General features: G+C 44.2%; 16 protein-coding genes across 16 annotated transcripts; 8 read left to right on the forward strand and 8 right to left on the reverse strand.

Annotated features, from left to right (window-relative positions):
* Nucleotides 1-255: 255 nt before the first annotated feature.
* MOB1 (Mob1p) lies at nucleotides 256-1,365 on the forward strand (the record flags this gene model as incomplete). Its single annotated transcript, XM_022608180.1, has 1 exon — nucleotides 256-1,365. One exon carries the CDS (start codon nucleotides 256-258, stop codon nucleotides 1,363-1,365), a length of 1,110 nt encoding a protein of 369 aa, XP_022464702.1.
* Nucleotides 1,366-1,536: 171 nt separating this feature from the next.
* Nucleotides 1,537-3,552, reverse strand: SLM1 (phosphatidylinositol 4,5-bisphosphate-binding protein; the record flags this gene model as incomplete). The annotated part of the gene is made up of 1 exon (XM_022608181.1): nucleotides 1,537-3,552. One exon carries the CDS (start codon nucleotides 3,550-3,552, stop codon nucleotides 1,537-1,539), a length of 2,016 nt encoding a protein of 671 aa, XP_022464703.1.
* Nucleotides 3,553-4,229: 677 nt separating this feature from the next.
* Nucleotides 4,230-5,837, reverse strand: SHQ1 (Hsp90 cochaperone SHQ1; the record flags this gene model as incomplete). The annotated part of the gene is made up of 1 exon (XM_022608182.1): nucleotides 4,230-5,837. One exon carries the CDS (start codon nucleotides 5,835-5,837, stop codon nucleotides 4,230-4,232), a length of 1,608 nt encoding a protein of 535 aa, XP_022464704.1.
* Nucleotides 5,838-6,194: 357 nt separating this feature from the next.
* On the reverse strand, nucleotides 6,195-8,522 carry KNAG0E01970 (uncharacterized protein; the record flags this gene model as incomplete). Its single annotated transcript, XM_022608183.1, has 1 exon — nucleotides 6,195-8,522. One exon carries the CDS (start codon nucleotides 8,520-8,522, stop codon nucleotides 6,195-6,197), a length of 2,328 nt encoding a protein of 775 aa, XP_022464705.1.
* Nucleotides 8,523-10,261: 1,739 nt separating this feature from the next.
* On the forward strand, nucleotides 10,262-10,966 carry KNAG0E01980 (uncharacterized protein; the record flags this gene model as incomplete). Its single annotated transcript, XM_022608184.1, has 1 exon — nucleotides 10,262-10,966. The coding sequence occupies one exon, from the start codon at nucleotides 10,262-10,264 to the stop codon at nucleotides 10,964-10,966; it is 705 nt and encodes a 234-aa protein (XP_022464706.1).
* A 501-nt stretch (nucleotides 10,967-11,467) lies between these two features.
* On the forward strand, nucleotides 11,468-11,893 carry LDO16 (Ldo16p; the record flags this gene model as incomplete). Its single annotated transcript, XM_022608186.1, has 1 exon — nucleotides 11,468-11,893. The coding sequence occupies one exon, from the start codon at nucleotides 11,468-11,470 to the stop codon at nucleotides 11,891-11,893; it is 426 nt and encodes a 141-aa protein (XP_022464707.1).
* Nucleotides 11,894-11,931: 38 nt separating this feature from the next.
* SWP1 (dolichyl-diphosphooligosaccharide-protein glycotransferase) lies at nucleotides 11,932-12,771 on the forward strand (the record flags this gene model as incomplete). Its single annotated transcript, XM_022608187.1, has 1 exon — nucleotides 11,932-12,771. The coding sequence occupies one exon, from the start codon at nucleotides 11,932-11,934 to the stop codon at nucleotides 12,769-12,771; it is 840 nt and encodes a 279-aa protein (XP_022464708.1).
* A 118-nt stretch (nucleotides 12,772-12,889) lies between these two features.
* IMP1 (endopeptidase catalytic subunit IMP1) lies at nucleotides 12,890-13,582 on the reverse strand (the record flags this gene model as incomplete). Its single annotated transcript, XM_022608188.1, has 1 exon — nucleotides 12,890-13,582. One exon carries the CDS (start codon nucleotides 13,580-13,582, stop codon nucleotides 12,890-12,892), a length of 693 nt encoding a protein of 230 aa, XP_022464709.1.
* Nucleotides 13,583-13,737: 155 nt separating this feature from the next.
* TIF34 (translation initiation factor eIF3 subunit i) lies at nucleotides 13,738-14,778 on the forward strand (the record flags this gene model as incomplete). The annotated part of the gene is made up of 1 exon (XM_022608189.1): nucleotides 13,738-14,778. One exon carries the CDS (start codon nucleotides 13,738-13,740, stop codon nucleotides 14,776-14,778), a length of 1,041 nt encoding a protein of 346 aa, XP_022464710.1.
* Nucleotides 14,779-14,854: 76 nt separating this feature from the next.
* On the reverse strand, nucleotides 14,855-15,061 carry KNAG0E02030 (uncharacterized protein; the record flags this gene model as incomplete). Its single annotated transcript, XM_022608190.1, has 1 exon — nucleotides 14,855-15,061. The coding sequence occupies one exon, from the start codon at nucleotides 15,059-15,061 to the stop codon at nucleotides 14,855-14,857; it is 207 nt and encodes a 68-aa protein (XP_022464711.1).
* A 214-nt stretch (nucleotides 15,062-15,275) lies between these two features.
* Nucleotides 15,276-15,758, forward strand: KNAG0E02040 (uncharacterized protein; the record flags this gene model as incomplete). Its single annotated transcript, XM_022608191.1, has 1 exon — nucleotides 15,276-15,758. One exon carries the CDS (start codon nucleotides 15,276-15,278, stop codon nucleotides 15,756-15,758), a length of 483 nt encoding a protein of 160 aa, XP_022464712.1.
* Nucleotides 15,759-16,111: 353 nt separating this feature from the next.
* On the forward strand, nucleotides 16,112-17,809 carry NDE1 (NADH-ubiquinone reductase (H(+)-translocating) NDE1; the record flags this gene model as incomplete). The annotated part of the gene is made up of 1 exon (XM_022608192.1): nucleotides 16,112-17,809. The coding sequence occupies one exon, from the start codon at nucleotides 16,112-16,114 to the stop codon at nucleotides 17,807-17,809; it is 1,698 nt and encodes a 565-aa protein (XP_022464713.1).
* A 368-nt stretch (nucleotides 17,810-18,177) lies between these two features.
* Nucleotides 18,178-18,857, reverse strand: RPS16A (40S ribosomal protein uS9; the record flags this gene model as incomplete). Its single annotated transcript, XM_022608193.1, has 2 exons — nucleotides 18,178-18,585; nucleotides 18,834-18,857. 2 exons carry the CDS (start codon nucleotides 18,855-18,857, stop codon nucleotides 18,178-18,180), a joined length of 432 nt encoding a protein of 143 aa, XP_022464714.1.
* Nucleotides 18,858-19,500: 643 nt separating this feature from the next.
* On the forward strand, nucleotides 19,501-20,434 carry RPL13B (60S ribosomal protein eL13; the record flags this gene model as incomplete). The annotated part of the gene is made up of 2 exons (XM_022608194.1): nucleotides 19,501-19,504; nucleotides 19,842-20,434. The coding sequence occupies 2 exons, from the start codon at nucleotides 19,501-19,503 to the stop codon at nucleotides 20,432-20,434; spliced, it is 597 nt and encodes a 198-aa protein (XP_022464715.1).
* A 612-nt stretch (nucleotides 20,435-21,046) lies between these two features.
* On the reverse strand, nucleotides 21,047-22,498 carry SIP5 (Sip5p; the record flags this gene model as incomplete). Its single annotated transcript, XM_022608195.1, has 1 exon — nucleotides 21,047-22,498. The coding sequence occupies one exon, from the start codon at nucleotides 22,496-22,498 to the stop codon at nucleotides 21,047-21,049; it is 1,452 nt and encodes a 483-aa protein (XP_022464716.1).
* A 455-nt stretch (nucleotides 22,499-22,953) lies between these two features.
* KNAG0E02090 (uncharacterized protein) lies at nucleotides 22,954-24,363 on the reverse strand (the record flags this gene model as incomplete). Its single annotated transcript, XM_022608197.1, has 1 exon — nucleotides 22,954-24,363. The coding sequence occupies one exon, from the start codon at nucleotides 24,361-24,363 to the stop codon at nucleotides 22,954-22,956; it is 1,410 nt and encodes a 469-aa protein (XP_022464717.1).
* Between the last annotated feature and the right edge of the window lie 2,141 nt (nucleotides 24,364-26,504).

Below are 26,504 nucleotides of genomic sequence, written 5' to 3' on the forward strand. Positions count from 1 at the left end.
AAAGTTAGGGCTTACATTATATCAGGGTAACAGTTTAGGGTGCAAACCCTAATCTAATTTAAATTAGGGCTCTGTTTGTTTATAGTTTCCCTTTTCGTCTCCATTTTTATTGATATTTTTTTTTGTTCAATGATTGTATTTCCAGCGAAACTTCAAAGTGAAGATACTGAGTGTGCTTTGGATTGGGAACTTGGGGGGACTGCTAAGATAAAGAGTGTTCTGCGCTAGTGAATCATATATAAAACCACTCCGGAAATGTCTTTCTTACAAAATTTGTATGTTGGATTCTGTGGATTTGACGAAAGCACGATTTGTCACAATAACGTTCCCCTTTTATTATCATTATCGGTAGTCAGATTTCTTTTTTTAATCAATGGATTTCATATACTAACAGTCCCAGTACAAACGTATCTTTCATACAGTCATTTGAGTCCAGGTCAAACAATCAGGTCCACGCGGGGTTTTAAGTGGAATACTGGTCAGTCTGAAAACAATGGTTCGAAACAGCAGCAACAGAATGGACTAGGAACTCCAGCGGGGAACACCGCATTGTTTTCCCCTCCAATCCTTCCTCCACAACAGTCACAGTATCATAACAACGGCAGTAGCAATAATAGTAGTAATGGTAACCCCAAAGATGTCGGTCTTACTACTACACCATTGAGACAGCAAGGTAGTAATGACTTGAATCCCATATCATCACAGCAACAGACCACTGACTTTAACTATACCCCATCACATCAAAAACCATTCATCCAACCAACAACGGGGACAACTGTGACCACACATCAAGACATTAAACAGATAGTTGAGGTTACGTTGGGTTCGAAGGGGGTTTTGAACCAGGCAGTGAAACTACCAAAGGGAGAAAATGTGAACGAGTGGCTTGCCGTCCACGTTGTAGATTTCTACAACCAGATCAATATGCTGTACGGAACAATCACTGAATTCTGCTCTCCTGTAACATGCCCCCGGATGATCGCCACGAATGAGTACGAATATCTGTGGTCCTTTCAAAGAGGGCAAGCACCCATTTCCGTCAGCGCGCCAAAATACGTTGAGTGTCTGATGAAGTGGTGCCAAGAGCAATTTGACGACGAGGCAGTTTTCCCCAGCAGGAAGGACGGTGTTTTCCCGGCAAGGTTTTGCGATAAAGTAGTCATCCCAATCTTAAGAAGGTTGTTCAGAGTATACGCTCACATATATTGCCATCATTTCAACGAAATACTGGAGTTGAATTTACAGACGGTTTTGAATACAAGTTTTAGACATTTCATCCTATTTGCACAGGAATTCAATTTGCTACGCGACGCAGATTACGGCCCGCTCTTGGAACTGGTTAGTGAATTAAAGGACAGAGAGTAAGAATAGTAATAATAATAATAACGATAAGGTATGTGTAGGCTGGTGTTTAAAAATATATGCTTGTTTTTCATTTGATTTTTTTCGATTAGTTTTTGTTAGGACGTGCGTCTGTGATTTTGGGGTTCCTTCTTCGAGTTCCCTGCTCGGCACATGCAAGTCCTCATAAGATGTCTAGTTGACATCTTTATGACTGTCCATAGGTACCTCTAAAAACATGTTTGGTACCTTCGAATTGTAGAGGTAGGAATCATTTGTATGTGGTAGTGAAGAGTTTGTATCGACATTCGTTATCGTTGTATTCTCATTGTCATCCACGTTGGTCAATGAAGAATTCGTGGTGAACTGTCTTGTGGTGGTGGTTGCAGTGGTGGATGTCGTGTTTGTCTTCGCCGTTGAGATTGTAGAGCTTCGTGGTCTCGGCTTGTTGTTCTCATCCAGGTTCAATTTCTTCTTTAAAAAAACCTTCTTATCCTTGGCGCTGTTAGCCTCCATTATCTTCTTGATGTCTTCAAACCAGCCAGCCATCTCTTCATGAGAGTTGAATTTGAAAACCCAGTTGTGGCTCCTGTTCAACAAGCTCTCCTGTCTTTTCAGTAACACGAACTTTGTGTCCTTTTTAATCGATGTGTTGTGTTCCTTTAATTTGCAGCTTGCTAATGGAATGGAAAGAATAGGGACAGGATCCTTCCTGCGATCACTGGTCTTAAATTCGTGAATGTAATTAGCAGTCAAGACGTAAAATCCCCTCGAATAGGATTTTAAAATCTTAGACCGTCTTTCGATATACCCAGACCTGACTTCATATGTGATAGGGTCATGTTGCGATTTGTAAACGATGTCCTTGTAGTTTCGCATCGGCAGATCAGAGGCTATGAAGTTTGGGTCTTTCACGATGAAATTGTTCCATTCAAATAGTGGGTCCACGTTGAAAAACCCCATATCCAATTTCGAGATCAGCGCATCAAATATGAGCTGGTTCTGTTGTCCAAGGAGTCTCGCGTATATGGTCAATGCATTCTGGATCTCCATCACAACCACTTTCTCCAGTTCCAACCCAGACCTCTGCAAGTTATCAAACGCCTCGTGCAGTAAGTTTTCCTCGCTCAGTTGTCTCTTGATCTGTCTGTCCAATGACAACTTGGCCAAGTAAGGATCCATCTTTGGTTTATCAAAACTCGCATCCTTGAGTGATTCTTGGAAGGTGGTCATCAACTGTTTCGTTGCCCCCAACTCCCTATTACACGAGTTTTTGAAATCAGACTGTAGCGTCTTGATTTCCTTGATCTTCACGAGTAGGTCTCTTCTCAAATCGTCGAGCCGCGGTATCACGTCCGTGCTGAGCTCCCTGGATGCGTTGGATGCGTATGAGGCCATCACCTCATGGTACTGGCCGAAAATGGTGGGCAAATCCTGTACAGAACCGTTCCCCAAGGGAGCAAAAAACTTCTGGTTCATCTTATCCTCACTGGACACCGGTTGGTACTTGTTTTGAAGGGTGAAGAAGGGGAAGTTGATCGCGTGAGACAGTCTTAGCTGTTGCCTGACTATCTCGTCCTGGATCGAGGCTGTCTCTGTGAGGTACAACGTCAACGATTTGATCACGCTCCTCCATGCGGAAAACCGGTCCGCCAGTATAGTTGTTGGCTGCGCAGTGGTGGGGAGCAAAACCACAAGCGGTGAGCTAGAGTCTGCTGACACTGTCTGCACATTCATGGACGTCAATCTTTGAGGGTTGGATTGTAAAGATGTCCGTATCTTTGAGTAGATTGAGTTGTTGGTCAGCGAGTTCTTCTGTTTCGGACTCGGCACGCTGCCGATCCCATTGCCAAGGTACTGTCTATTATCCTTCGTGAGAGTGTTCTGCCTTGTCCCCCCCGTTGCCTGCATCACGTTCGGTGATGTCTCTGTCAGCGTATCTTCCAAACTGGGCAACGCATACAGTGCCGGTTTCTGTTTCATGGATAGAGAGTTTTTTTGCAAACTGGGCAACCGCTGCTGCTGTTGTTGTTGTTGTTGCTGCTGTTGCTGTTTAGCCACGTCCAGTCTCTGCTGGAAGTAGGAATTGGGATATTCTTTCCTCGTCAGACTCCTCGTATGATTCTGTAGACTGTGTAGGTGTTGTAAGTTTTCCTGCTGGTGCGATAGCACATCTGACATGCTGTACGGCATCGTGTTTGATCTCGACATGCTATTTTAGTCCTCAACGTGATTTTTGTGCCCAAAATTGTGGAACTCTATGCCAATATGTATATAAGCACACAGCTATATATATATATATAGCTGATCTAAAACTGTTCAGCCCTTTTAGTAAGTAGTAGCACAACCTAAACACCACTAGGGGGGGTTAGAGACAGGGCAAGGGAAGAGAAAACTGCTCGAGTATCTGTGTTCAGCAATGTTTTCATCGGAGGGGGAGGAGAGAGAGAGAACGTGTTCTACGTATGTACATCGGGGTAGCCCGTGATAGCCAGAAACGGTCAACCCACACAAGTTGAAGTAATCAGATAATAGAGGCAGAGAGAGGGAAATACCTGACCTTGCATCCGCTGCCGTGTGGAGTGAGCAAAAGACAATGATTCCGGCAATGAGGCCATTGTATTTTTCCCAGAAATTTCTTTTTTTCGTCTTCGTCTTTTCTTGCGCAGACAATGCAGCACAGAGAAGCGCGCGCAGAGGGAAACAGAGGTGAGAGGAAACCACGTAGCGCGCGCTGTCCCAACGCGGTAAAAAAGGGGAGCGGCTCCCGAATCTGGGAGGCCACTTTCCCGATTGGGCAGGCCGCATATTACGCAATAGGGGCCAGTTTCCGCATCACGCCCTCACCCCCCGGCCTGCGGTGTTTTCTGAGGCCATCTTTTTTTTACTTAGGGACGCTGCGCGTACATCTGCTCGGCGAGAGTCTCCACCTCGTTGATGGTGATGCGCACGGTTGGTCTTCCCTGTCCCCCGGTGGGTTCCTCGCTTTGCACTGGGGGTATCGAGGTGAGCAGTTCTCCGGGTTTATCAGTGTCGATGTCATTGATGCCGGCGTCGTCGTCGTCGTCGTCTTCCACTAGGAAGTCTACGGTGGATTTGGAGACTTGCGACAGTTCTTTATGTACCTCGAGAGCCAGTGACCTGATCACCGTTTCATTGCCTTGGTCAATGAACCAACTGCACAGATCGTCCAGGAGGCACTTGTTGTAAACGTAGTACACGTCGTGGTACCGGAACAGCTCATGGACCGCCAGTAGTACCTTGATAACAAGCCGCTTCCCGCCGCTGAGTATGTGGTACGCATGGCGCCACGCTCTTTCAGATAGGTCGAAAACTCTGTGGAGCGGATAGCAGAGAGACCTCCGGAACCCTGCTCTTATACTGGACTGGATGATCGATTCCTGCTTTGTAGCAGGGTTGTTGCTACTGTGCGTGGCCTCTTTTATCAGTACGTTTTCTTGTAGTGGTGGTTCCTCGGGCACAAGTTGCTGATCCAAGTACGCAATCTGCGGGGTGAGCTTCCCCACGGTCCAAATACTTTCACTGGTTTGGTCGCCCTCGTTTTCCAAGAGATCGAAACTGTAACTGAACAAAATGTTCAGAATGGTGATATAACTCAGTTTGGTCGTCTCGCTGCTCAACAGACTGTAACTCTTGTGCGGTAAATTTTTCTGCATTTGCTCCTTTTCTTTGTCACTGAACTCAATTGGCATGGTCGCTTGGGTATCTGGTTCAGTCTTCCGCCAATCTAAGTAATCTTTGATTATAGGTGGCGTGAAGGACATGATCTCCCGGATTCTACTGATCATTAGATCGTCCTCATCGCCGTACTTGCCTGTCATATACTCAGAAGCGTAATATCCATCATCAAAGGACACATCCTCAGTCCGTAACCGTTCCACACACCGCTCGTTAGCATTCGTGTGTTCGGGATCTCTCAGACCGTTTATCTCATTTCCATTTGATATGGACAAACCGATGATATCACTATACGCACCGTCGAACCCATACTTAGCCCCGTTGAGTATGTCCTTCTCGGGCTGCTCTGTCTGCTCAATTTCCCAATCGAATGCCTGACCTTGCTCAGAGATGTTTTTCAACTCGTTAGGATCCTCAGCTGTATTTCTTTTACTATCCAACTCTTGAATCAGTGGGCCATTCGGTTTATCGTTCGCAGCCTTGCCCGCGTCGTCGTTGATTCTCGCTAGTAACTTACTATGCAGATCTAAATCTTCAAACACTTGGCCATGAACTCGTTTGGGTGCCGTAACCAAAATACACTCCTCACCAACAATAAATTTGGTGCTCGCTCTTTCATCCTCCACCAATTCATTATCAAACCGCAATCTCAGATAGTAAGGCGCTAAATGGAATATGAGCGTATTCCCGTCAATGACAACTTCTACACCGTGGGAAGAAAACCTGATAGAACTAATGTAAATTTTGACATGGATGAATTCATCATCCTGAGTGATGTCGAACTTGGGAGTGAGCATCAGGCGGTGTGTACAAAGCGTGTAGAGTAAAAAATTCTTATCTATCCTCACTAAAAGTCCCAGGATCCGACATCTAAAAATTTTGCCTTTGTTTTCACTATAAATTTTATCTGCGCCATCTTTTGTGTATTAAATTCTTTTCCTTACAGCAACAGGCACAACAAACAAGAAGTTTCTTTAGATTTGTGGAGTCCGATATATATATAGAGGTATGTATATACACTCCCAAAAATCAGCGAATCTATGGTTTCGCTCTTTCCTTCCCATCAAATAGGCTCTAAGATTGACTAATAAAAACAACACGGATCGGGTTATGTAAAAGTCAATAATGGCAATCAGTAGTTTGCTGGTGTTTATTTAACTGTCTCGGAACTTATGGTGCTCGCTACAATCCTCAAGGACAGGGTTCTGTGAACCAATTTTAGCTGTGCGATTAGCCTCAAAAGGCGGCCTAGACCCCATAGCGTAATTGAAATGTCTGGGATGGTTTTCAACTCCATAGGTTCGTATGGCTTCCAATGGTGGAACTGCGACAGGTATTCTAAGTGCAGCATGGTTTACAGTGTGGATTGGAGGCCGGCATCGTGACTGACACTCAACTCGATTGGGACTATACATTATCGGAGGTAAAATGTTACCCATAAATGCCCCTGAGCCACTTATATTTGGCATAGTCTGGGGATAGGGATTTGCAGCGGCCATGTTGATTGTCTGATTATTGTTTGGCTGTACTAAAAGAGTTGGCATCGTTACTGGCATCAAATTCTCCTGATGATGCCATCCGTGCTGCCTACCTGCCATCGGAAAACACTGAACAGGCGTACTTTGGACAGTGTTTACAGGTTCCTCACTGAACAATGGATACACTCCAGGATTGCACGATGATTGTTGGGGTGATAACCCAACTGACCCATAGACTTGTGGTTGGTAATGCAGAATCTGCTGTTCCTGGCTATAAAAAAATGGAGCATACGTGCTCTGTGGTGCATTTTGGTATGGATTTGTCTCAGATATTCCGTGTGGCCTGAACGTTTCTTGAGAATAGACTGTTCTATCCAAAGGGCGAAGAGACGTAGGAATGCTGCGCTCATCTTTGCTTGATATTGTCGTCATGGAATTGTTTTTTATATCTTTTGATGATAGGGAGGCTTTATTTGAACTATCTTTCACTGGGGACCTTCCCTTTGATTTCTCAAACTCATTCTCCCAATAAAAGCTTTTAGATTGCCGTCTTGGAAACTTGTACAATTGTTTAATTTTTAAAGGCTTAGGATGATGTGTCGGGGGCTTTTGTATGGATCCGTCGTAACCTCGAACAGAACTATTCTGCGGAATTGCGGAACTGTAGCTGAGTTTGTTAATAAACAGCATTTCGTCGTGTCGACTCAAAAACTGCTGCTCACAATCGGAAGGAAAATCAGGTCCAAATATGGGGACCAAAAAATACCTTATCGGGAAACAAAACATAGAACATAATGATCGTGCTACTTCAACGGGTGCCCATGTACCCTGGATATGAGTAAATCCGCCTCTAACCCTATGAATAATATCCATATCTTCCACAAAGGTTGTCAATTTTTTTGGTACTCCATCGAAATGAATAATTTTATCCATATACTGATCGAACAAATGTTGCCTTAGACTCAACGGGAAATTGGCCCAGTGAAATTCGTCGTACTGCCCTGCTCCCAGAGGATAGTCGCTCTTTGTGCTACTCTGGAAACTTGCTGAGTCCTTGATTGAGTTGAACTGTGTGCCTTTTTCTTTCCTACTTGCACTCGTGCGCGAAGAAAACAATATGTTGTGGAGGACAATGTCCAACTCCCGTCGACAAACAGCTTGAGCTGTGCTATTAGGCGTGTTACCGTGTCGATTGATATGAAGAAGCCCAAACATTATGTCTTCATACAACCTCCATATTCCCGTTAAGAAGACGTAGCTGGTTTCGGCAGAAAGTATTATCCCATTATTGGGGTTGATAAGCTTACGTGCTATTTTGGCGTGCGACTGTACGTTATCGGATTTGAGCCCATTAGTGTACCCACTAGGGTTATTGCCTTCGCTGTCCTCGTGGGTTACTTCTGTTTGAGTTTTGTTCCCAACAACATTGTTCTTATACGAGCTTGGTTCTGTTCTTTCTTCTATGTCCAGTTCAACGTCGCCCATTAAAATTTGCGGAGTATTGGGTTTTAGTGCCAGGTGCCTCCTTGTATCACTGTCCAGGGAGTCACACAGGTCGATTGTATGTTTGCCTCCTTTGTTGTTTTCTTCACAGCTACATATGTCTGGTAATAGATACTCGGAGCATCTTAGGATTTTCTTCATGTGTTTGGACTTGTCCCTCTTTTCCTTTGGAAGTGTCTCTTCACTAGGATGTTTGGTTGAGAGCTTATTGGTGGTATTCTGTCTCTCTTTGTTATACAGACTACTGGCATATGGTAGGTTACGAATCTTCTCGATGAGGTTTGACTTATAAGATATATCTGCTATGGATATGTCGATAGGTTGGTTCTGGGAGAGTAATGTTGCAAATACTGTTCTTTGGTAGTCGTCGAGAGGGCTTTCCGTCAATTGGATAGTTTTTGGATCTATCCTGTATTTGAATGGCCCACTGGTGGGTTCAGCAATTTCTTCCGAAGGATTAAACGTTTGTTTCACGAGGGAATCTCCATCCATGTTACACATAGTCGAATTTTCTGGTGGTAAACCAAAGCAACGATTACTTTTATTGATGATAGTTTACTTTTGTTTTTCACTTTATCTCAAGAACTAAGAAGATAAGAAGAAGAAGAAGAAAAAGAGAAAGAGTCAACAGCACACAATCAGAAATATAGATCAGATCTGAATCTCCTGGTACCTATGATTTTACTTTCTTTTCAAGAAGATACATTTATGGAACGGATTTCTTTTAACCAATTTTCTTAATACTCGATTGACCTGCATGAGAGTGAATTTTTTTTGGTTCTGACATTAAAGCAGCAACCAAGGGGAACGGGACAAGCACAAAAAAAGCACAGTGTGCAACCCATGCAGCATAGAATACACCTTTTGTTCAAAAAGAAACATATGGACAGTTTAACTCTAGCAATAATGTTTGCTTTGCTTTCTTGCGGAAAGAATGTGGCGTGTATTTAGGACAGTGTTTCAGGTGGCCACTATAATCAGAAAAAGAAAAAGAAGGATATTCCTGCTTTAAAATTTTATTGTTGTCGTTGTTGTCGTTGCTTTTGCTGGCTACATAAACAGGTGGACAAAAAATTCATGGAAGTTTTCGAACAATGGAACAATGAGGACGCTGACAAAGGAGTGCACGAGAGAATATACGTAGAAAAACTCAGAAGTACTAAAGAGGAAACCTCCTCGTATCACCCAAATAGGTCCCAATATGAACACGTAATAATTATAGATGGATAGAAAAGGAGGTAGTTCGTTTACCGAAAAGAACGTAGCCTACGCAGTTACTCTCATCCAATTGGTAAAATGAGCCAAGAAAAAGCCACATGCGAACAAGCCGGCGTTAACAATCAGAGGGGCGATGCGGAGTTTTATTTGTCATCTTCAGAAAAACGAAAATTAATAAAAACATGATTATTACAAGGGTCTGCAAGGTATGTTTGCTTCTAAAGAATTGGAAGCATTAAGCCAGAAAAGACACATACGCACACACCTACTTCTCCGATTGAGCGGTTATTCCCGTTTTAATTCACCTGACGGGTCAATAAAATCTCTGTTGCCTGTTACTAATTTTCTTCTAATTTCATGCTTCGAAAAGAGAAGGAATGGTATCTTCACAAATATATTTCCCCTGCCTCTTGCTTTACTGCCAAATAATTTTACTATTATTACTGGGAAAGCAATGAGGTCGTTGAGATAGGCATCCCTCTCTACGTTACACATTTTGCGCGGCAACATGCATGTTGATATGCAGCAAAACTATAACTTGAACCTCACAAACTCAACTTTTACAGCCTTATATTCCTTTTTCTGTTTAGGAAAAGGCAAAACAATATTTGACTTACATCTGTTCAGAGCGAGGCTGTGCAAGTTGACCTGTATTGTGGTTCGTCCACACGGGCAGTATCCGAACGGGAGCGAATTATCTTCTGGAGATATCTTATAGGCAAAAATACGTGTTACTCTAGACACATAGGTAAATTTCAGGGGAAATATAAGAACTGTAGTTTCATCTTGATACCTACTGGAGAATGGAATCCAAGCAACTTGCATAATCTTGCTCTCAACAATTTTCTTTTTTGCCAATGATCTTCGCATCGTCTTCCCCAAAACCCTTTTGCGTCAAAAAAAGGAAAGAAAAAAAGGAAGAGTAAGATGACTCTCTCTGTCAGTGACACAATACGGACGCTTGCGAATGGGGGTCTCTGCACGTTGAGGTCTCGCATCACTTCTTCAAGAACAGGGTGTATATGCCCATCGTAGCACGTTGTCGTCAAGAGCAAACCCAAGTCAAAGAATTCAAAAAGATGAGTTCAAAAAGATTCAAGCGGGCGATTGACCCGTCGTTAGACTATTGTAAGATTCGAGTGCGATCTGCACCAAATGAGAATTTTTTGCCCCTCCAATCTATCTTTGAGGACATTGATATTATCCAGCCTGGGGATGTCACTGTCATAAACGCATGCACCAGTGTAACCCATGGTGGTGTCACCAATTTACATGCGATCGAAGAGGTGGAGGAGAATGGGAGTCATGTGGAGATGACTCCCATAATAGGGCCTGCGCGTACAAAGTTTTCCACAGAACAAGAAAATCTTGTGGGTTTGAAGGAAGAGACGGGATATGCTGTGGACTATTTGGCAGTCCCAAGAGAACAGACAACATGGAAAGAGTTGAATATAAGATTAATCTCTAAGTTTTTTGATATACTGGATATCTTAGAATCGAATCTGCATCGGGGGTTTTGGTGGTTGATCCCTCCCACCAATATCTGGCTATACAGAATGGCCGCAATACTAATGTATGTGACTGAACAATGTGCGATGATACCTCCCATGTGTTTGAGCTTCAAAAAAACCAATTTATTTTTTTTTCAAATTGTGTGTTCTTCTGATCTTCAATTATTTTTTGATGTCTTGGCAATGCTCTCAGGTATCTCTGCCCGAAGTTGTTGATCTCCTTCTTACTAACATACTGGACCCCGTATCTGTTTCTGAGTGTGGAAAAACTGTTGAGTGTGGAAGTTTATAAGTGGAGGTGTCACTTGTCATTTTTCTCTTTTTTTCCGTTACTTCCGACGGAGTGAAAACGACAGTTTCTGAAATATTTGATCCAAGGTGGGTGAGCGAGAATAGGAAAACAACTTAGTATCTGTTCTCCCACTACACGTAGCCCTTTTTTGCTCCTCACTCAAGATTAGTCTTTCAGAAAAGGCCTTTCCAATAATCTTCCTCATCGCGTTTATTCGTTCTCTTATTAACGGGGATAAACCCAGAAAGGAACTCTCAAATCAAGATAGTCAGCCTTATTTGAGGCACATTCGCTACTTGGTGAGACAACGTGCACAGTCCTTCGTGGTCAGATTGAGGGCACATCCTTATTTGAGTGTTCTAACCGTTCCATTAATACTATCTGTTGGACTCCCAGCATCTGTGTTTCTCGTCATATCTCTCACAATGGCTTTACTCGGGATCATAGTGTACGCGGCCGCGTTTTTTGCTCTCACAATTGCATCGTCATTGTTGATTATACCTCTACTCGTCATGTCATTTATCTTTGCTACGTTGGTCATTGTCTTTGGGTTCATATCCAATGCCACTTTCAAGATGTGCCAAGCCATTATATTTAGAGTCGAGGGGATACTGCACGGCATCTACTTCCACATGATTACAATAAGACGCCAAGAAGAAATCCAAATGAAACGGTTTACCTCCGTTGGCCAGAGCACGCGCCTCTACTGTACCACCATCACTGTCCCCACCGACCCTCACTTCACACGAACTTCTTACCGCAAAAAAAATAAGAACAAACGAAATTTGGTTAAATTACATATATATATTCATTTGCAAACTATATACGGGCTTATTATCTTTGGCATTTAACACTCGCAGAAGCTGTACGTTACATACACTTGTATAAGATGCAATTGACGCAAGTTGTAACGGTACTGCTGTGTTTGGCCTTCAATGCCGCTGCTTTCAGTGTCAAGAATGGGAAAATACTCTCGTCTGACAACCAAGAGGCTGCCAGGTTCAGATCGCTACAGGAAAAGCCAAGCGAGCCAATAATTGTTAGCAGTGGTGCGGAAAGTGTGGCATTTTCCTTCTCGTTGGTCGACTACGAGACGGTTCCAGAACAGCTTTCGTTACTAATTGGTGTTCCAGAGAAGCATCTAGAGATTGCATTGAAGCCAACTGTGGAGACTCAGGGGGACTCGAAGGCCTCAGTGACCTTCAAAATTACTCCTAAAGATCTCCCATCATCGCTTCAGTATTACGCGAAAAAGGATAACGCTGGGAAGTTGTGTGCCACACTGATAGTGGCCAGTCCAGATACCCGTCAGGACAATTTCGTCTCTGACGTGTTTGATTTGTTATTGGACTATGAAATTGGCAGTGCTTACAATGAGCCAGAGAGACTAGGTCCACAACGGGAGATCCGTTACACTTTCCCAGAGCCACCCAAGATGGTATCCCCAATTGTAGCGCAACTGTTTGCCGTCGTTATTGTGCTTGTAGGGTTCTCCTTATTTGTTTCCTGGGTGGTGACTGGCTGTATCACATTCGACAACATCCCCAAGGGTCTCAACTTCGTTTATTTCGTTGCCACAGTTGGCTCAATTGCCGGGTTTGAAGCAGTCTTTACTAGGTACTACCTTGGCACGAGCATCTTCGACACTTTGCATGCGGCGATGTATTTGGGCACAATTGGGTTAGTTATGGGCACCAAGTTTCTAAGAAACGTAGGTCCGAATATCTGATCGACTCTGGCACCATGCAAATAGAGCAGCTGTGATTGCGTTTACATATCCGAGTTATACACTAAAAACCAAAAAGATAACACATTGAGAGTACGAATCTCTTGGCTGAGTGCAGATATCACTGTACAGCGTCGACAAAAGTGTTCCCCACTTTTCTAAACCCTAGTATCTTGCCTTCTTCGTCCCACAGTGGTTTATTCATATCATTTGCGGCGACGACTTTCCCCGTAATCAACCCCATCGGCACAACGTTATAAGTTCTCGAATCCAGGGAGTAGGGCAAGTTGTCTCCCGTAACCCATACGTGTCCCCTAGGCACTTTAATGTACATATCAAGCGGGTCTGCCCCATTAGTGTCCTTGTAGTGCAGTGGGTAAGTGTCTTCCTCCGCTAGTGAGGGATCCACCAAAACGTAATCTCCGGGCATACCTGTGATTCTTTTACAAACCCTTCTATTTGAATCGTTTGGTTTTTGTAACACAACGCAGTCGCCCATTTGAACGTCCCTGCCGTTCCGATACCACTTGGACACGTGGACGTAGTCACCGTGCGAGTTCAAAGTCGGGAGCATAGACTCGCCCTTCGTCTCTGTGAACTCGTACACCCGCGTGTGCGTGACGTGCAGAAGGGAAACGCATTTCAGCACCGTCGTGAACGCTGAGGGGAGTCGCGACATTGGGGGCGGGAAGGCGGGAGGGGGGCGGTCTGCCTCGGATCTCCCTTGCCCTGTCTGATCAGCCCCAGGTCCAGTGGTTAAGTCCAACCTGCGCTGTCCGGTCACATGACCTGCAAGCTTCGAAACGAACGACATGAAAAATTTTCCAACTTTTTGACGAATTCGAGATGAGAGGGCATGAAAGAGTAGTAGTAGAGTTTGGTTGCAATTGCGAAGAGGACGACTAAGCCCTTGAGTACCGACACGGGGAACTTAGACACACACATACACACGCAAACAATACAAAAATAATGAGACCCTTAGTGCTGATGGGACACGAACGTCCATTGACGCAAGTCAAGTACAACAAAGACGGTGATTTGATCTTCACTTGTTCGAAGGACAGCTCGGCGTCTGTGTGGTACTCTGTCAACGGTGAGAGACTCGGGACGCTGGATGGTCATGCTGGTACGATCTGGTCCATTGACGTGGACCCCTTCACGAAGTACTGTGTCACTGGTTCTGCCGATTACTCTATAAAAATCTGGGATGTGAGCACCGGTGAGACCGTCTTTACGTACCAGTCGCCCGTTCCTGTCAAGAGCGTCGAGTTTTCCCCCTGTGGGAAGTACTTCCTTGCCGTTTTGGACAAAGTCATGGGGTACCCTGGGTCGATCAACATCTACAAGCTCGAGAGGGACAGTTCTAACCAATCTGCTACTTTCTCCGAGGAGCCCTTCCACACTATAGCGACGCCTGACGGGTTGGTAGCTACCACTGTTGCCGGGTGGTCCACTGAGGGTAAATATATTATTGGTGGCCACAAGGATGGTAAGATCAGCAAATACGATGTCGAGAACGATTACTCGGTGGTGGAGGTTTTCGACTTGCACGAGTCGAGTGTCAGTGACTTGCAGTTTTCCTTGGACAGGACGTACTTCATCACTGCATCGAGAGACAGCATGTCATACATAGTGGACGTTGACACTTTGAAAGTGCTGAAGTCGTACGAGACGGACTGTCCCTTGAACAGTGCCGCGATTACACCCATGAAGCAGTTTGTCGTTCTGGGTGGTGGTCAGGACGCTAGAGATGTCACGACGACTGGTGCCAGTGAGGGGAAGTTCGAGGCGAGATTTTACCACAAGATATTTGAGGAAGAGATCGGTAGAGTCAAGGGCCATTTCGGTCCCTTGAACTGCGTCGCCGTGAACCCGCAGGGTACGTCATACGTCTCCGGTGGTGAGGACGGTCTTGTCCGTGTCCACCACTTCGAGAAGTCGTACTTTGATTTCAAATACGACGTCGAGAAGGCAGCCGAGGCCAAGTCGCACATGCAAGAACAAGAGTGATCTGACAACCATATAAAAATACATATCTATGTGCTTTGTGTAAAATATAAAGAAGCTAGACCGGATGCGTAAAGACTCAACGCCTACTCTTTTCCAGTTTCAATTTCTCCAAAAGTTCTGCCTCCTTCCTAGCGTTCGCGGCAGCCTGTTTCTGTCTTAAGATTTCCGCATCGCTCTCCATCCTCTTCTTGGGGTCACCTTCCTTCTTGCTGCCCTTGTTTGCCTCTTGTTGTTTTTTCAAGTTTTTCTGTCTTGCTAAGTCTCTCTGGTTACCTCTAGCCATCTTAGAAAAGGTAAAAGTGTAGCAAGTTAAGACAAGTCAGCTGTCAAGCTAAAAAGATAAAACAATAAAAAAAGAGAGGGAAAAGCCAATTGACGACGCCCTATTGAGTAATAGTGCTGTCCCCTTGTTCCCCCCACGGTAGCCAAGATCATGTAATAAGGTACATTGCATTTCTCGAGATCGGTTTTTCCTTTTGGATCCAGATCTCGTTGTCATGGCAAAAAAAAATCCCGAGTCCCCGTACAAAGCGATAGCAGAAAGCATCTCGGCACGTGACCCCCTTTCATATCCGGGTAGCACCGACCGGGGAAATAACACGAGGGAAAAAACAGGAAAAACAGGAAAAATAACCCCGCGGCCTGTACATCCCCGGCCACATACAATGGGCGTACGTCCGTTAACCCCGTTCTCTCCGTCCCCTCTCCCCCTTTCCGCTCAGCACGGCGCTATAAACCGGTTCTTGCAGCGAGCGAGAGAGAGAGCCCGCACGCGCTTGCATAATCTGTTGCACCCTTGCGTGCCCCGGTGCCGGCCGCTGCACAGAGAGGGCCGTGGACGGGAAGAGTGCTTCTGCTCCTGCAACGTGGGGCGTGTGGGGGACCCGCATTTCCCGATGCCCTTCCAGCGAGAAGAGAGAAGAGTGGTGTGTTCAGCACAGTTCCACTCAGCTGTCAGCGAGAACATTCGCGGGTTTTGACAGAGTCGAAGACGGTATGTGCGCATTCTGTTCCCTGCTATATCTCTCTCTATTGCCGTTGTCAGCGGAACTGACGATGGGAGTGGTCCCTGCGGAGAAGAGAGAGTGGACAGTATAAATAATGCGGGATAGCGATTAGGTAACTCTCTTTTTTCCGGTTTGTCTTTCTTTCTCCCTCAGCTCCTTTTCTCGAGAGAGCCGTATAGCACTGAGTTATTTTATATTAGATTTTCTCCCCACCCCAGAAAGGGTTCTATATAAAGAATAGGTTTACTAAACCCGTTGTGTCATTATACTATATTCATATTGTACCCCACAAATCTGTTAATTAATATTCTTCGTCCAGTACAGTCATGATATCCAGAGGTCCACTGTTGAAGACACTGGGTACTGTGAACCCAGTGCTCAATAATGTCCTGTTGAGGTCAACTGCCAATAATATTCGTTATAATGCTGTAACAAAAGGGAGCAGACTTTTTTCGAGAAGTGCTATTGCCCTCAATTCACAACCCGTTGTGAAAAAACCACTGTACAGGAAAGCTGGTAAATTTTTATGGAAGTCAACTCTATATTTGTCCCTACTGGGGGTCTCATACTTCGGTTACTCGCTGTACAGGGAAACAAACCCTGCAAAGACAGCTCCACAGGCGACTACTTTCTCCAATGGGTCTCCTAGAAAGACCATTGTCATCTTGGGGTCCGGGTGGGGGGCAATTTCGCTGCTGAAGTCATTGGATACCACCCAGTACAACGTCGTGGTGGTGTCGCCAAGAAACTATTTCTTGTTCACCCCATTGTTGCCATCCACACCCGTCGGGACAGTCGAACTGAAATCTATAGTCGAACCGGTCAAATCAATCACTATGCGGTCCAGTGGGGAAGTCTCGTACTACGAAGCAGATTGTACAGATATTAACACCAAGAAGAAAACAGTTAGAATCCAGCCCGTAGCCCGTGGGAAGGATGTCCCCGAAGTACCAGAAATGAACCTCAACTACGACTACCTGGTGATCGGTGTAGGGTCGCAACCTACCACTTTCAACATCCCGGGTGTCTACGAACATTCCTCGTTTCTGAAGGAGATTGGCGACGCTCAGGAGATCAGGTTGAAAATGATGAACAGTATCGAAGAGGCAGCACTACTTTCCCCAGACGACCCAGAGAGGGCAAGGCTGCTAAGCTTCGTCATTGTTGGGGGTGGGCCCACGGGTGTAGAGTTTGCCGCTGAGTTAAAGGACTACGTCGACCAAGATTTGGCTAAATGGATGCCTGAATTGAGTAAAGAGATTAAAGTCACACTCGTGGAAGGTATGCCACACATCTTGAGCATGTTTGACAAGAACTTGATTGACTACGCGGAGAAACTGTTTAAGAAGGAACAAATCAACTTGAAATTGAAGACACACGTACAGGCAGTCACCCCAACGAAAGTTCTAGGTAAAAACGCAGACAGTAACAAAATTGAGGAGATAAGTTATGGTGTTCTAGTATGGGCTACGGGGAACGCGCCGCGTGACGTAGTAAAGGATCTGATGAACAAATTACCTGAACAGAACTCAAGACGTGGTCTTTTAATCAACGACAAATTGCAACTGTTGGGTGCAGAAAGTTCAGTGTTTGCCATCGGTGACTGTACTTTCTTCCCAGGGCTGTTCCCCACGGCCCAAGTCGCCCACCAGGAGGGGAAATACTTGTCAACTGTGTTCAACAAGTTGCACAAAATTGACCAACTGGAATGGAGAGTCCAACAACAAAAGACCCAAAACGCTTCAACGGAGATTATAAATAAACTACAGGGCAACATCAAGAAATTGAACGACCTGATCGTCCCCTTCAAGTACCACCATATGGGTTCGTTGGCCTACGTCGGTAAAGATAAGGCCATTGCCGATATCCCAATCGGCGGCTCGAATATCACATCTGCAGGGTCCTTCACTTTCCTATTCTGGAAGTCGGCCTATCTAGCCATGTTTGAGTCATTCAGAAACAGACTGCTGGTGGCGTTAGACTGGACTAAAGTGTTCATCACGGGGAGAGACTCGTCAATTTGATGCGCGAAGCGATCTTCACTTTTTTTAAGTATATACGTTAATCTATTACACTAATTTAATGTCCCATATATCAGTAGAGTGGCAAGCTTACTCCAAACAGTATTACTATTATTATTATTATAATTTATTGTTTATAGAAGTGTTATATGAATCTTCATTCTGTCTACCTTTTTTTTATATAGAATTTTTTTTTATTTTACCTCGATGGGATGAGGTAGGATGCGGTAATACCTTCTTTTAAAAATGTACAATGGGGGAGTTGACGAGGTTGGAAAGAAAGGAAAAAAATTCGTTAAAAGATTAACAACGCAACAAAAAGAAAAATAGAGATGCACATAGGAGATACAAAACGGTTTGTTTCGCTCGTTTTAACGGTAGGATTTTTGGAATCTGGAACGGGCACCCTTACCACCGAATTTCTTTGGCTCGGATCTTCTGGAGTCAGCAATCAATAGAGTTCTGTCGTACGAGGTGAAGGCCTTCTTCAATTCGTTCTTGGATTGCTCATCGACGTACTTTTGATGGTAAGCCACTAGACCCTTGGCAATAGCCTGTCTGATGGCGTACACCTGAGAGACGTGACCACCACCGGTGACTCTAACTCTGATGTCGATGTTGGTGAACTTGTCCAAACCAACCAATAGAAGTGGTTCGTAGACCTTGAATCTCAAGATCTCTGGTTCAACCAAGGTGATTGGGGCACCGTTGACTTTGATTAGACCCTTACCGGCCTTAACATGGGCAACAGCAGTAGCGGTTTTCTTCTTACCGAAAGTCTAAATTAAAAATGGGAGAGTAATGGATAACCTTCAAAAATGCATTCTTCAAGGACAGCATTTCAGGGTAAGCAGGTTTATGTTAGTACACTTTGATCTTATAGGTGAGAGACAATTGGGATCCTACTTTTCCAGTGGCATTGCTCGATGCTTCAGCTTTTGCATATTTGCAATGGCCGATATGTCATTGCAAACGCAGGTCAAACTGGTGCGGGCTCCCCTCTTCGTATACTCCATTGCAAACATACTTGGACACTTGGGACAGCAGACATGGTTTGGTTGTTTATCTCTTTCTGTAACGTTGGTTCCAGTAGTCTATTACCACTTCAATGTACCATATACCATATGGGATAGCAATTTGATAAAATGGGGACAGGAGCTCCGTGCAACGGGGGAGCTCCCAGACCCCGTCAGAAGGAATTCCTTTGGCTGTTCCCAGGCGGAACTCAGCCAAACTCCAGGCTGGGGGCAAGCGACAATTCTGGGCTGGACCTCTGTCTAGAGAAGCTCGCCTTCTGATTGTAAAAGTAATGATGGCCACAAGTGGAGATTTAATGCTTGCAAAAATATCTTCTAACACAATTTGTTTAAACATGTTTGGGTTTAAAAAGTGGTCATTTGCCCCAAGATGCTAGTGGACTGTTTTTCACATCCGTACAATTTACATATTTTAGTACTATTTTTCTTTTCTTGTTGTATTACCGCATTAGGAAGTGACGCAGAAAATTTTCCAAAATAGCTTCCAGTGGTTCACTTTCGCAAAGGCGGAATCTTACCCTCAACGCAATAATGGTAGGGCACTTAGTACCAATTCGTGAAAGGTATAGTTAGGAAGATTGTTATTGAATTTGTAGTTTAGCCTAGGCTTTTATTTTAAGATCGACGTAAAACCAGCAGAACAGGAATAAATCAACAATGGGTATGTTCTACCAATCGATATAACGAGTTAGACAGATGAATGAAGTTGGCGTATCTAAAGAACTTAAAGTGGGAAGAGTTAAACTGCAGTATTGTGAGTTCTTCAGGATATTTTTGTCTACGGTAACGGTCTGTTATGAGTAATCAGCTATGTTTATCATGCAGCCTCACAAGCAGTTGTGGACTTTGTACTGTAAGAGGACACTCTTTTCGCCGTTTTCTTTTTTTTACAGCAACTCATCGAGCATAAACTCAGCATCGTCGTAATACTTTCAAACAATTATCATATTGGAACCAAGTTTACTAACATTAACCTCACAATATTTGTTTTACTTTAGCTATTTCCAAGAATTTACCACTTTTGAAGAACCACTTCAGAAAGCACTGGCAAGAACGTGTCAAAGTCCACTTTGACCAAGCCGGTAAGAAGGTTTCTAGACGTCATGCTAGAGCTGCCAAGGCTGCCAAGATTGCTCCAAGACCATTGGACTTGCTAAGACCAGTTGTCAGAGCCCCAACTGCCAGATACAACAGAAAGGTGAGAGCCGGTAGAGGTTTCACTTTGGCTGAAGTTAAGGCTGCTGGTTTGACCGCTGCTTACGCCAGAACCATTGGTATCGCTGTTGACCACAGACGTCAGAACAGAAACACTGAGATCTTTGAATTGAACGTCCAAAGATTGAAGGAATACCAATCTAAGATCATTGTCTTCCCAAGAAACGGTAAGGCTGAAGCCGAACAGGTTTTGTCCACTGCCGCCTCTTTCCCAATTGCTCAACCATCCACTGAGATTGAGACCAGAGCTGTTGAAGACAAGGGTGTCTCTGCTTACACAACCTTGAGATTGGCCAGATCTGACAAGAAGTACAAGGGTATCAGAGAAAAGAGAGCCAAGGACAAAGCTGAAGCTGAAGCCGAAAAGAAGAAATAGATAAAACCATGATAGAGAACAACAACAGATTTCTGTCAAGCTGGAATTCCAACATTTTTTAAGTATATTATGTAACGCTGGTCCTTTTTATTATTTACATCTTCTCACCTAATAAGAAAATTCACATTTAACAAACATGATTCTTCCGTCCTTTTAAGGGCACCCGACACTAATGGATGATACTTCGTTTCAGGACAGAGCTAAAAAATACGTGAATCGGGAGCGGCCACACAGTTGAGATTTTTCTGACTGGATACAAGAATAACAAGGCGATGAACTTGCAATCTTAATGACTGCTCTAAAATGATATTTCTTCTATATGACAGTCTTTGAAGCAAATTATACTCTCAATGATCTGGTTCTTAGTCAGATCCATTTCCTTTGTTTCACGCCAGTTCGGCATCCTATTTACCTGTGCATCAGGGAAGCCAAGGCAATGATGGAGGTGATATTGACAGTATATTTTCTCGCCTCGGATCTAGATCTCCAATACTTTCCCACTCCCTGGCACATCTCTTCATACAAATGCTTCAACGAACCAAAGACAAAGTGGCGTACCTACAATGCTGTGTCCTATTAGGTACACTGCAGTCTATTCCCGCCAAGTGAGTTTTATTTCCTTTGTCGCGAGGAGGAATGTTTCTTATCCTCCAAACTAAGCCTAATTGCTTCGTTCAACATTTGATTTTCCAGCTCCTCGATGGTTACGTCGGACCTATCCCTGTTTGATGTATTTGTGCCGACAGGGGAAGAATCCCCGTTACCTGATCCATCATTGTTGTAATCTGGGTCGATCAAGCGATTGCTTACATGGATTGCAGTCGCATTTGCCGACCTTCTGGCCAACCTCATCCGTTCCTTATTCAGTCTAACCTCCCAGTTGGGACGAATCGTGTCAGACATTATTACGTGAACACTTTTCGCCGGTTTCAAGTCATCACCTTCCACAAGTGGAGATTCCTTGGTTAAGACACCATGCTTTTCAGAGTTTTCCACTGCACTTTGACTTTGCGAGGTAAACTTGTATGGTGGTTCCCCCCCTAATCCTGTCCTCCGTCCTTCAGGGGGCTGATAGGTGATTGAGAAGTCAGGAGTGGCACAATAGGGACAATTTGCTGCCTCTGAAATCAACAGATTGGGATCCTTTTCGGAATCATCGGTAACAGGTTGTGTCGGGTCCACCTCCTCATGAGGGAAGTGTGGATCGGCTCTCCTGATTTGGACAAAACACTCTGTGCAAATTGGCTGTTGACAGCACTTTGAAAGGTTGAGGGGTCCAGGAACATAAAGAAAACAAATTGGACATTCACTTCCGTTCTTGTACAATTCATACTTCAAATCGTCGCTGGGCAAATATTTGTTCTTGGAGGTATTTTTCCTTGCCTCGATCTTGTGTTCTAAAAACGTTTCATTCGCCTTCTCTTGCCAAAGCATTCTTTTTCTGTATAATCTGGCTTGAAAAATCTTAGAATGTAGACGACGTTTCTCCTTCTTGGGCAAGGATTTGTCGATCAAATAGTCGAAATTAGGCTTCCTCAAGTTCCCTATCGGTACGTCTTCAAACTCCTCTGGGTTCTCATTGAACGATGCATGCAATGGCAGTCCATCTACTATCTTTATTATTTCCATTCTTGACCAGGAATCGTCGAAATCTTGTAATGGCGTGTAAAAGGGAGCCAGTTTCCTGTTCACAATCAGTCCTCTGACGATCCCCGAATCGTAGTCTAGTTTATCGAAACTGTAGCACCCAAAGGGTGCCATAAAACCACCATCCACATTTTCATCGTACTTGACTACAAGGTTCTTGGCGTGTCTTTCCTTGATCTCTTCTCTCTCCCTGGTGCTTTTCCGAGCGTATGGGCCTACATTCCTGCTGTGACCGGGGCTGCCCATAGCGCCGCCAGACCCAGAATTTAGAATCGCATTAACCAGAGATGCATGCCGTGATCTATTCCCTGAGGACGCCGCACTCGTATTCGAGTTGCTGCTGCTAGATACGCTCGTATTGGTCCTTGAGTCACCCTGATAGCTTCCATCGTCCAGTTTAGTCGGTACGTTCCCCATTTTTCAAGAGTTATAGAGCAACAACTTTTGTTCCAACACCAAACTTCTGCGAATCCAAAGTACACACACGCACGCACACACCAGTATCTGCAGACAAAGTTGTCTTCCTATGGTGCTGTGACGGCCCCTGCGTTGTCCCCCCATATCCAACTATTTTTTTACAGATTCTTCAGAAATTGGAACATGCGCCCCTTTGAACAGAAGCGAGCAATCACGTGCTGGAGACGTCGGGTTCTCCGAGATAGTTGCTCCTCAAGGTGCAGTTGGAGTTGGTACCTGCGTGGTGATTGTAGGCAATGATGCCTTAATAAGAAGATGTACATGAAGTAATAGTATATTTATTTCCTCTCAGGATAACCAATAAACAAAACGATGAATGCCAGATCCATCCTTCTCAAATAGTATATAACGTGTGTAATTCGGTAGCAATAGAAGAGCGGGTTGAGAGTGGGAGCTTAGAACACACCCTCCGCTTTCAACTCCTTAGTCAATGCTGTGACGGAGGCAACGGACTTTTCGACAATCTCGTTGACATCAGCTTCAGTGATTATGAAGGATGGGGCGTAGCTGGCAATGTCCCAGAATTCGCCCTGCTTGCTGTTACAAGTTAAGCACATGACACTCAGCTTGTTCTTAAGGGCAGCATCTTGGTAACGGTATCCGACCTTCAACTTTGGGTCGAAGTTCTCCTTCGTCTGCTTATTCTTTACAAATTCAACGGACCAGAACCCGCCCAGACCCCTAACGTCGCCAACAATTTCAAAACCGGCCAGTGCCTCCTTTAACTTCTTACCCAAAAGCGTGCCCATTTCAAAGATATTTCTGGTCAACTCTAGCCTCTTGATTTTCTTTTGGATTTGCAAAGAGACAGAACAGTTCAAGCCAAAGCTGTGGTAAGTTTGACCGCCGACAACGTAACCAGAACCTTGCATGTACGCACTCATAATCTTGGGACCAATAAGAACACCAGCAATGGTGACGTACCCGGAACCCAGTGTCTTACCAATGGTTTGGATGTCAGGGGCGTCCTCTGGTTCCAAGTAATTCTCCCAGCAGTTCAATCCACCGTTAGGGTTGCATCTACCGGTACCGCACATAACTTCATCCAACATGAAAAGAATGTCGTACTTGTTACACAAGTCACGCAGACCCTTCAAGTACCCCTTGGTTGGTGGGGCAGTCCCCAGAGAGGAACCTGGCAAAGTCTCAACGCAGACGCACGAAACCGTTTCTGGATCGTTATCCAAGATGATCTTTTCCAACGCATCCAACAATCTTTGGGTGTATTGCTCTTCGGTCTCATCGGGCTTTTGGTCCTTGTAGGGGAAGCATCTTGGCATCTTCAAAAAGATTTCTGGGATCTTCAATTCCGCGAACTGTTCGGACACAAAATTTTGGCCCAGAGACAGCGCACCCAAGGTGTAACCGTGGTAAGAACAGTCTCTTGAAATGACCTTAATTTTGCGTGGCTTACCACGTTCCTTTTGGTACTGTCTGACGATCTTCATCGCGTTTTCGTTAGACTCAGAACCGGAACATGTGAATAGCGCAGAAGAAAATGCACCCTCTGGAGAGTTTTCAATATAGAATTTAGCTAGGGCCTCTGCACTTTCGTTAACTTGACAAGCTGGGAAAGAGTAGACGTGTTTCTTGATTGCATTCTGGAAAAATTCAGGAACGTCTGGATCAGCCCACCCTAGGGCCCCGACAGCGGCGCCGGTGATACCATCGATGACATCATCGTAGGTGGCCTCTGGGGTCTCGATGGTGAAGTGAACACCGTCACCGTTCTTGACCAAAGGTTTTGCCTCGCAAACGTGGGCGTTGAAAACGTGCGATGGTAGGGAAAGGTTTTCCACGGTCATAGTATTGTGTATTGTTTGATTGTTGTAAATTGTTCAATAGAGCTTTTCTACTGTTTTATTACTGAGTTCCTGATAGAAAAAAAATTAGAAAGAAGCGGATACAAGTTAAGCAAGAGAGACTGAATTCACATCTAAAACCAGTCAAGCACATCCGTTCTTTTATATGGGAATTTCTACCGGTGAACCAGTGCTAATAAGAAAACTGTACCCTAACAGACACAATTGCATATCAAGCAAAAAACCATTTCTTTTTCCCTCCGCTTGTTATCCACCTTCCCAGTTTATCAGAGCACAAAGCAGTGACTCGTATCGCCGTTTAGTTTGCTGTAATGACGCCCCATCGGGTCCCGTCCCTACCCTGTTTTACCTGCTATCATCACTCTCGTATCGGGAATCCTAAAGCGAGTGTAAACCCAAAAGAGGCGAAGGCACGAAATCTCGGCAGTTTTTTCCGAATCTGGAAACTGGACACTACTACTCTTTCGAGGGACGCTTACAGTTACCTAAAAGGGGATGTTAACCCTGTGCCGGCAGCGATTACCCAATGCGGTACAGGGCGATAGCGACACGATACTCGGTTTAGGGCTGCTGGATAAGACGTTGGGCAGCGGGATTGTTGGATTGTGATAGCAACTGCACCAGTGTGCGGCTGTACCCTCACCATATTTGGGGTACCTAGTAGCCGAGAAGAGGGGATGCGATAGTAGCAATCTGCAGCTGTTGCATTGGAGAGCAATACGGGAAAAAGGTTTATCAAAAAGGACGTAGTGAACAGGACAACTTTAAAAAAGAGGAAGCGATACTAACAGCAGGATAAAGAGAAATTACTGTATCTAAGACCCGCTTTCTTGTTTAGGTCATTGCTGTAGTAAATTTGACAGAGCGGTCCGGTTCCACCATGGATAAGGAATTAAGGGACAGTGTTAGATTGAACTGCTCTTCAATACGCAATTACCCATCGGTATGGTTCTGTTCTCTATGGATGTATGTGTTACTTGAAAGTCGAACTCTGACAAGTAACTTAGCTACTTACCATTTATTTCTGCTCTCTTTGCACTTGGATGAGAGGTGTTCCAAAGTTCGCACCCATATAATCAACTAAATCTTGCCTCTTCCCATGTTCGTCAAGCATTTCCAGTACAGCTCCCGCGGTGAAATCTGATGCGTCTGTGGTGATTTGGTAATCTTTGTTCTGATCATAAAGTAACAAAATTGGGGCTGAAGCGACCTGATTTTTAAGCTCAGCAAAACCGGTGAGGCACAATGGTATGAGGAACATAGCAACTACGAAATAATATTTAAGGGAAAGAATGCGAGGATGGCAGGTCACCTTTTGCATAAAATTGCACTGGACTCATGTCCTATTACTACATAAGATCCAGTACCGTAATATTACTGGCATCGGAATAATGAATGGAATTTCTAGATGCGCAGATGACAAAATTATCCGTAGCGTTTATAAACTTGCTAAGTATCTACTTCTATATCTTTCAAAATAATCTCCAAATGTGAGACTTTCCAAAACTAAGCATGCTTAGACAAATCTTTGCCTTTTAGATAACTACAGGCAATATACGTTGTAGGATAGTGTTAAATTATATGTCCAACTTGATGAATAGGGTCTTGTTCGCCGTGGCTATTCATTGTAGTAGAGTAAAGAGATGTTTTAGTTCAGGTATGACTTCTGGTATATACTTAATATATAAGTATATGGTTCGATGATCTCTTCTATATTGTCGCAGATAGAAGGATCAATTCATTCGATGTAGTTAGGCTTTATATACGTGAGAATTTGCTCAGAGTCAATGGTGTGACTTTTCACTTTCCCACTGTGGTGGATACTTCCACACTTGTGGCATCATTATTTGTCTCGTTAACATTTGTGTCTTTTATCAAGTGTGTGCCCTGTTTATGCCTATGATGATATCTTATCACCCTTATCATATTCATTTTCTATATCCAGCACAACTTTTTATCTCCATTGATAATAAAAATCTTTGAATTTTAGAAATTCGGCAAACTTAATAACTTTTAATCATTAAAATATTTGAGTGTTTCTAAAATGAAAATAAACAATTCTCCAAGTACTATGTTACATTCTGTGCGTGTTTCTGTGGGAATATCCGGTGTATTTGTGACCG

Source organism: Huiozyma naganishii, chromosome 5 (assembly GCF_000348985.1).
Source record: "Huiozyma naganishii CBS 8797 chromosome 5, complete genome".
NCBI classification, from domain to species: domain Eukaryota; kingdom Fungi; phylum Ascomycota; class Saccharomycetes; order Saccharomycetales; family Saccharomycetaceae; genus Huiozyma; species Huiozyma naganishii.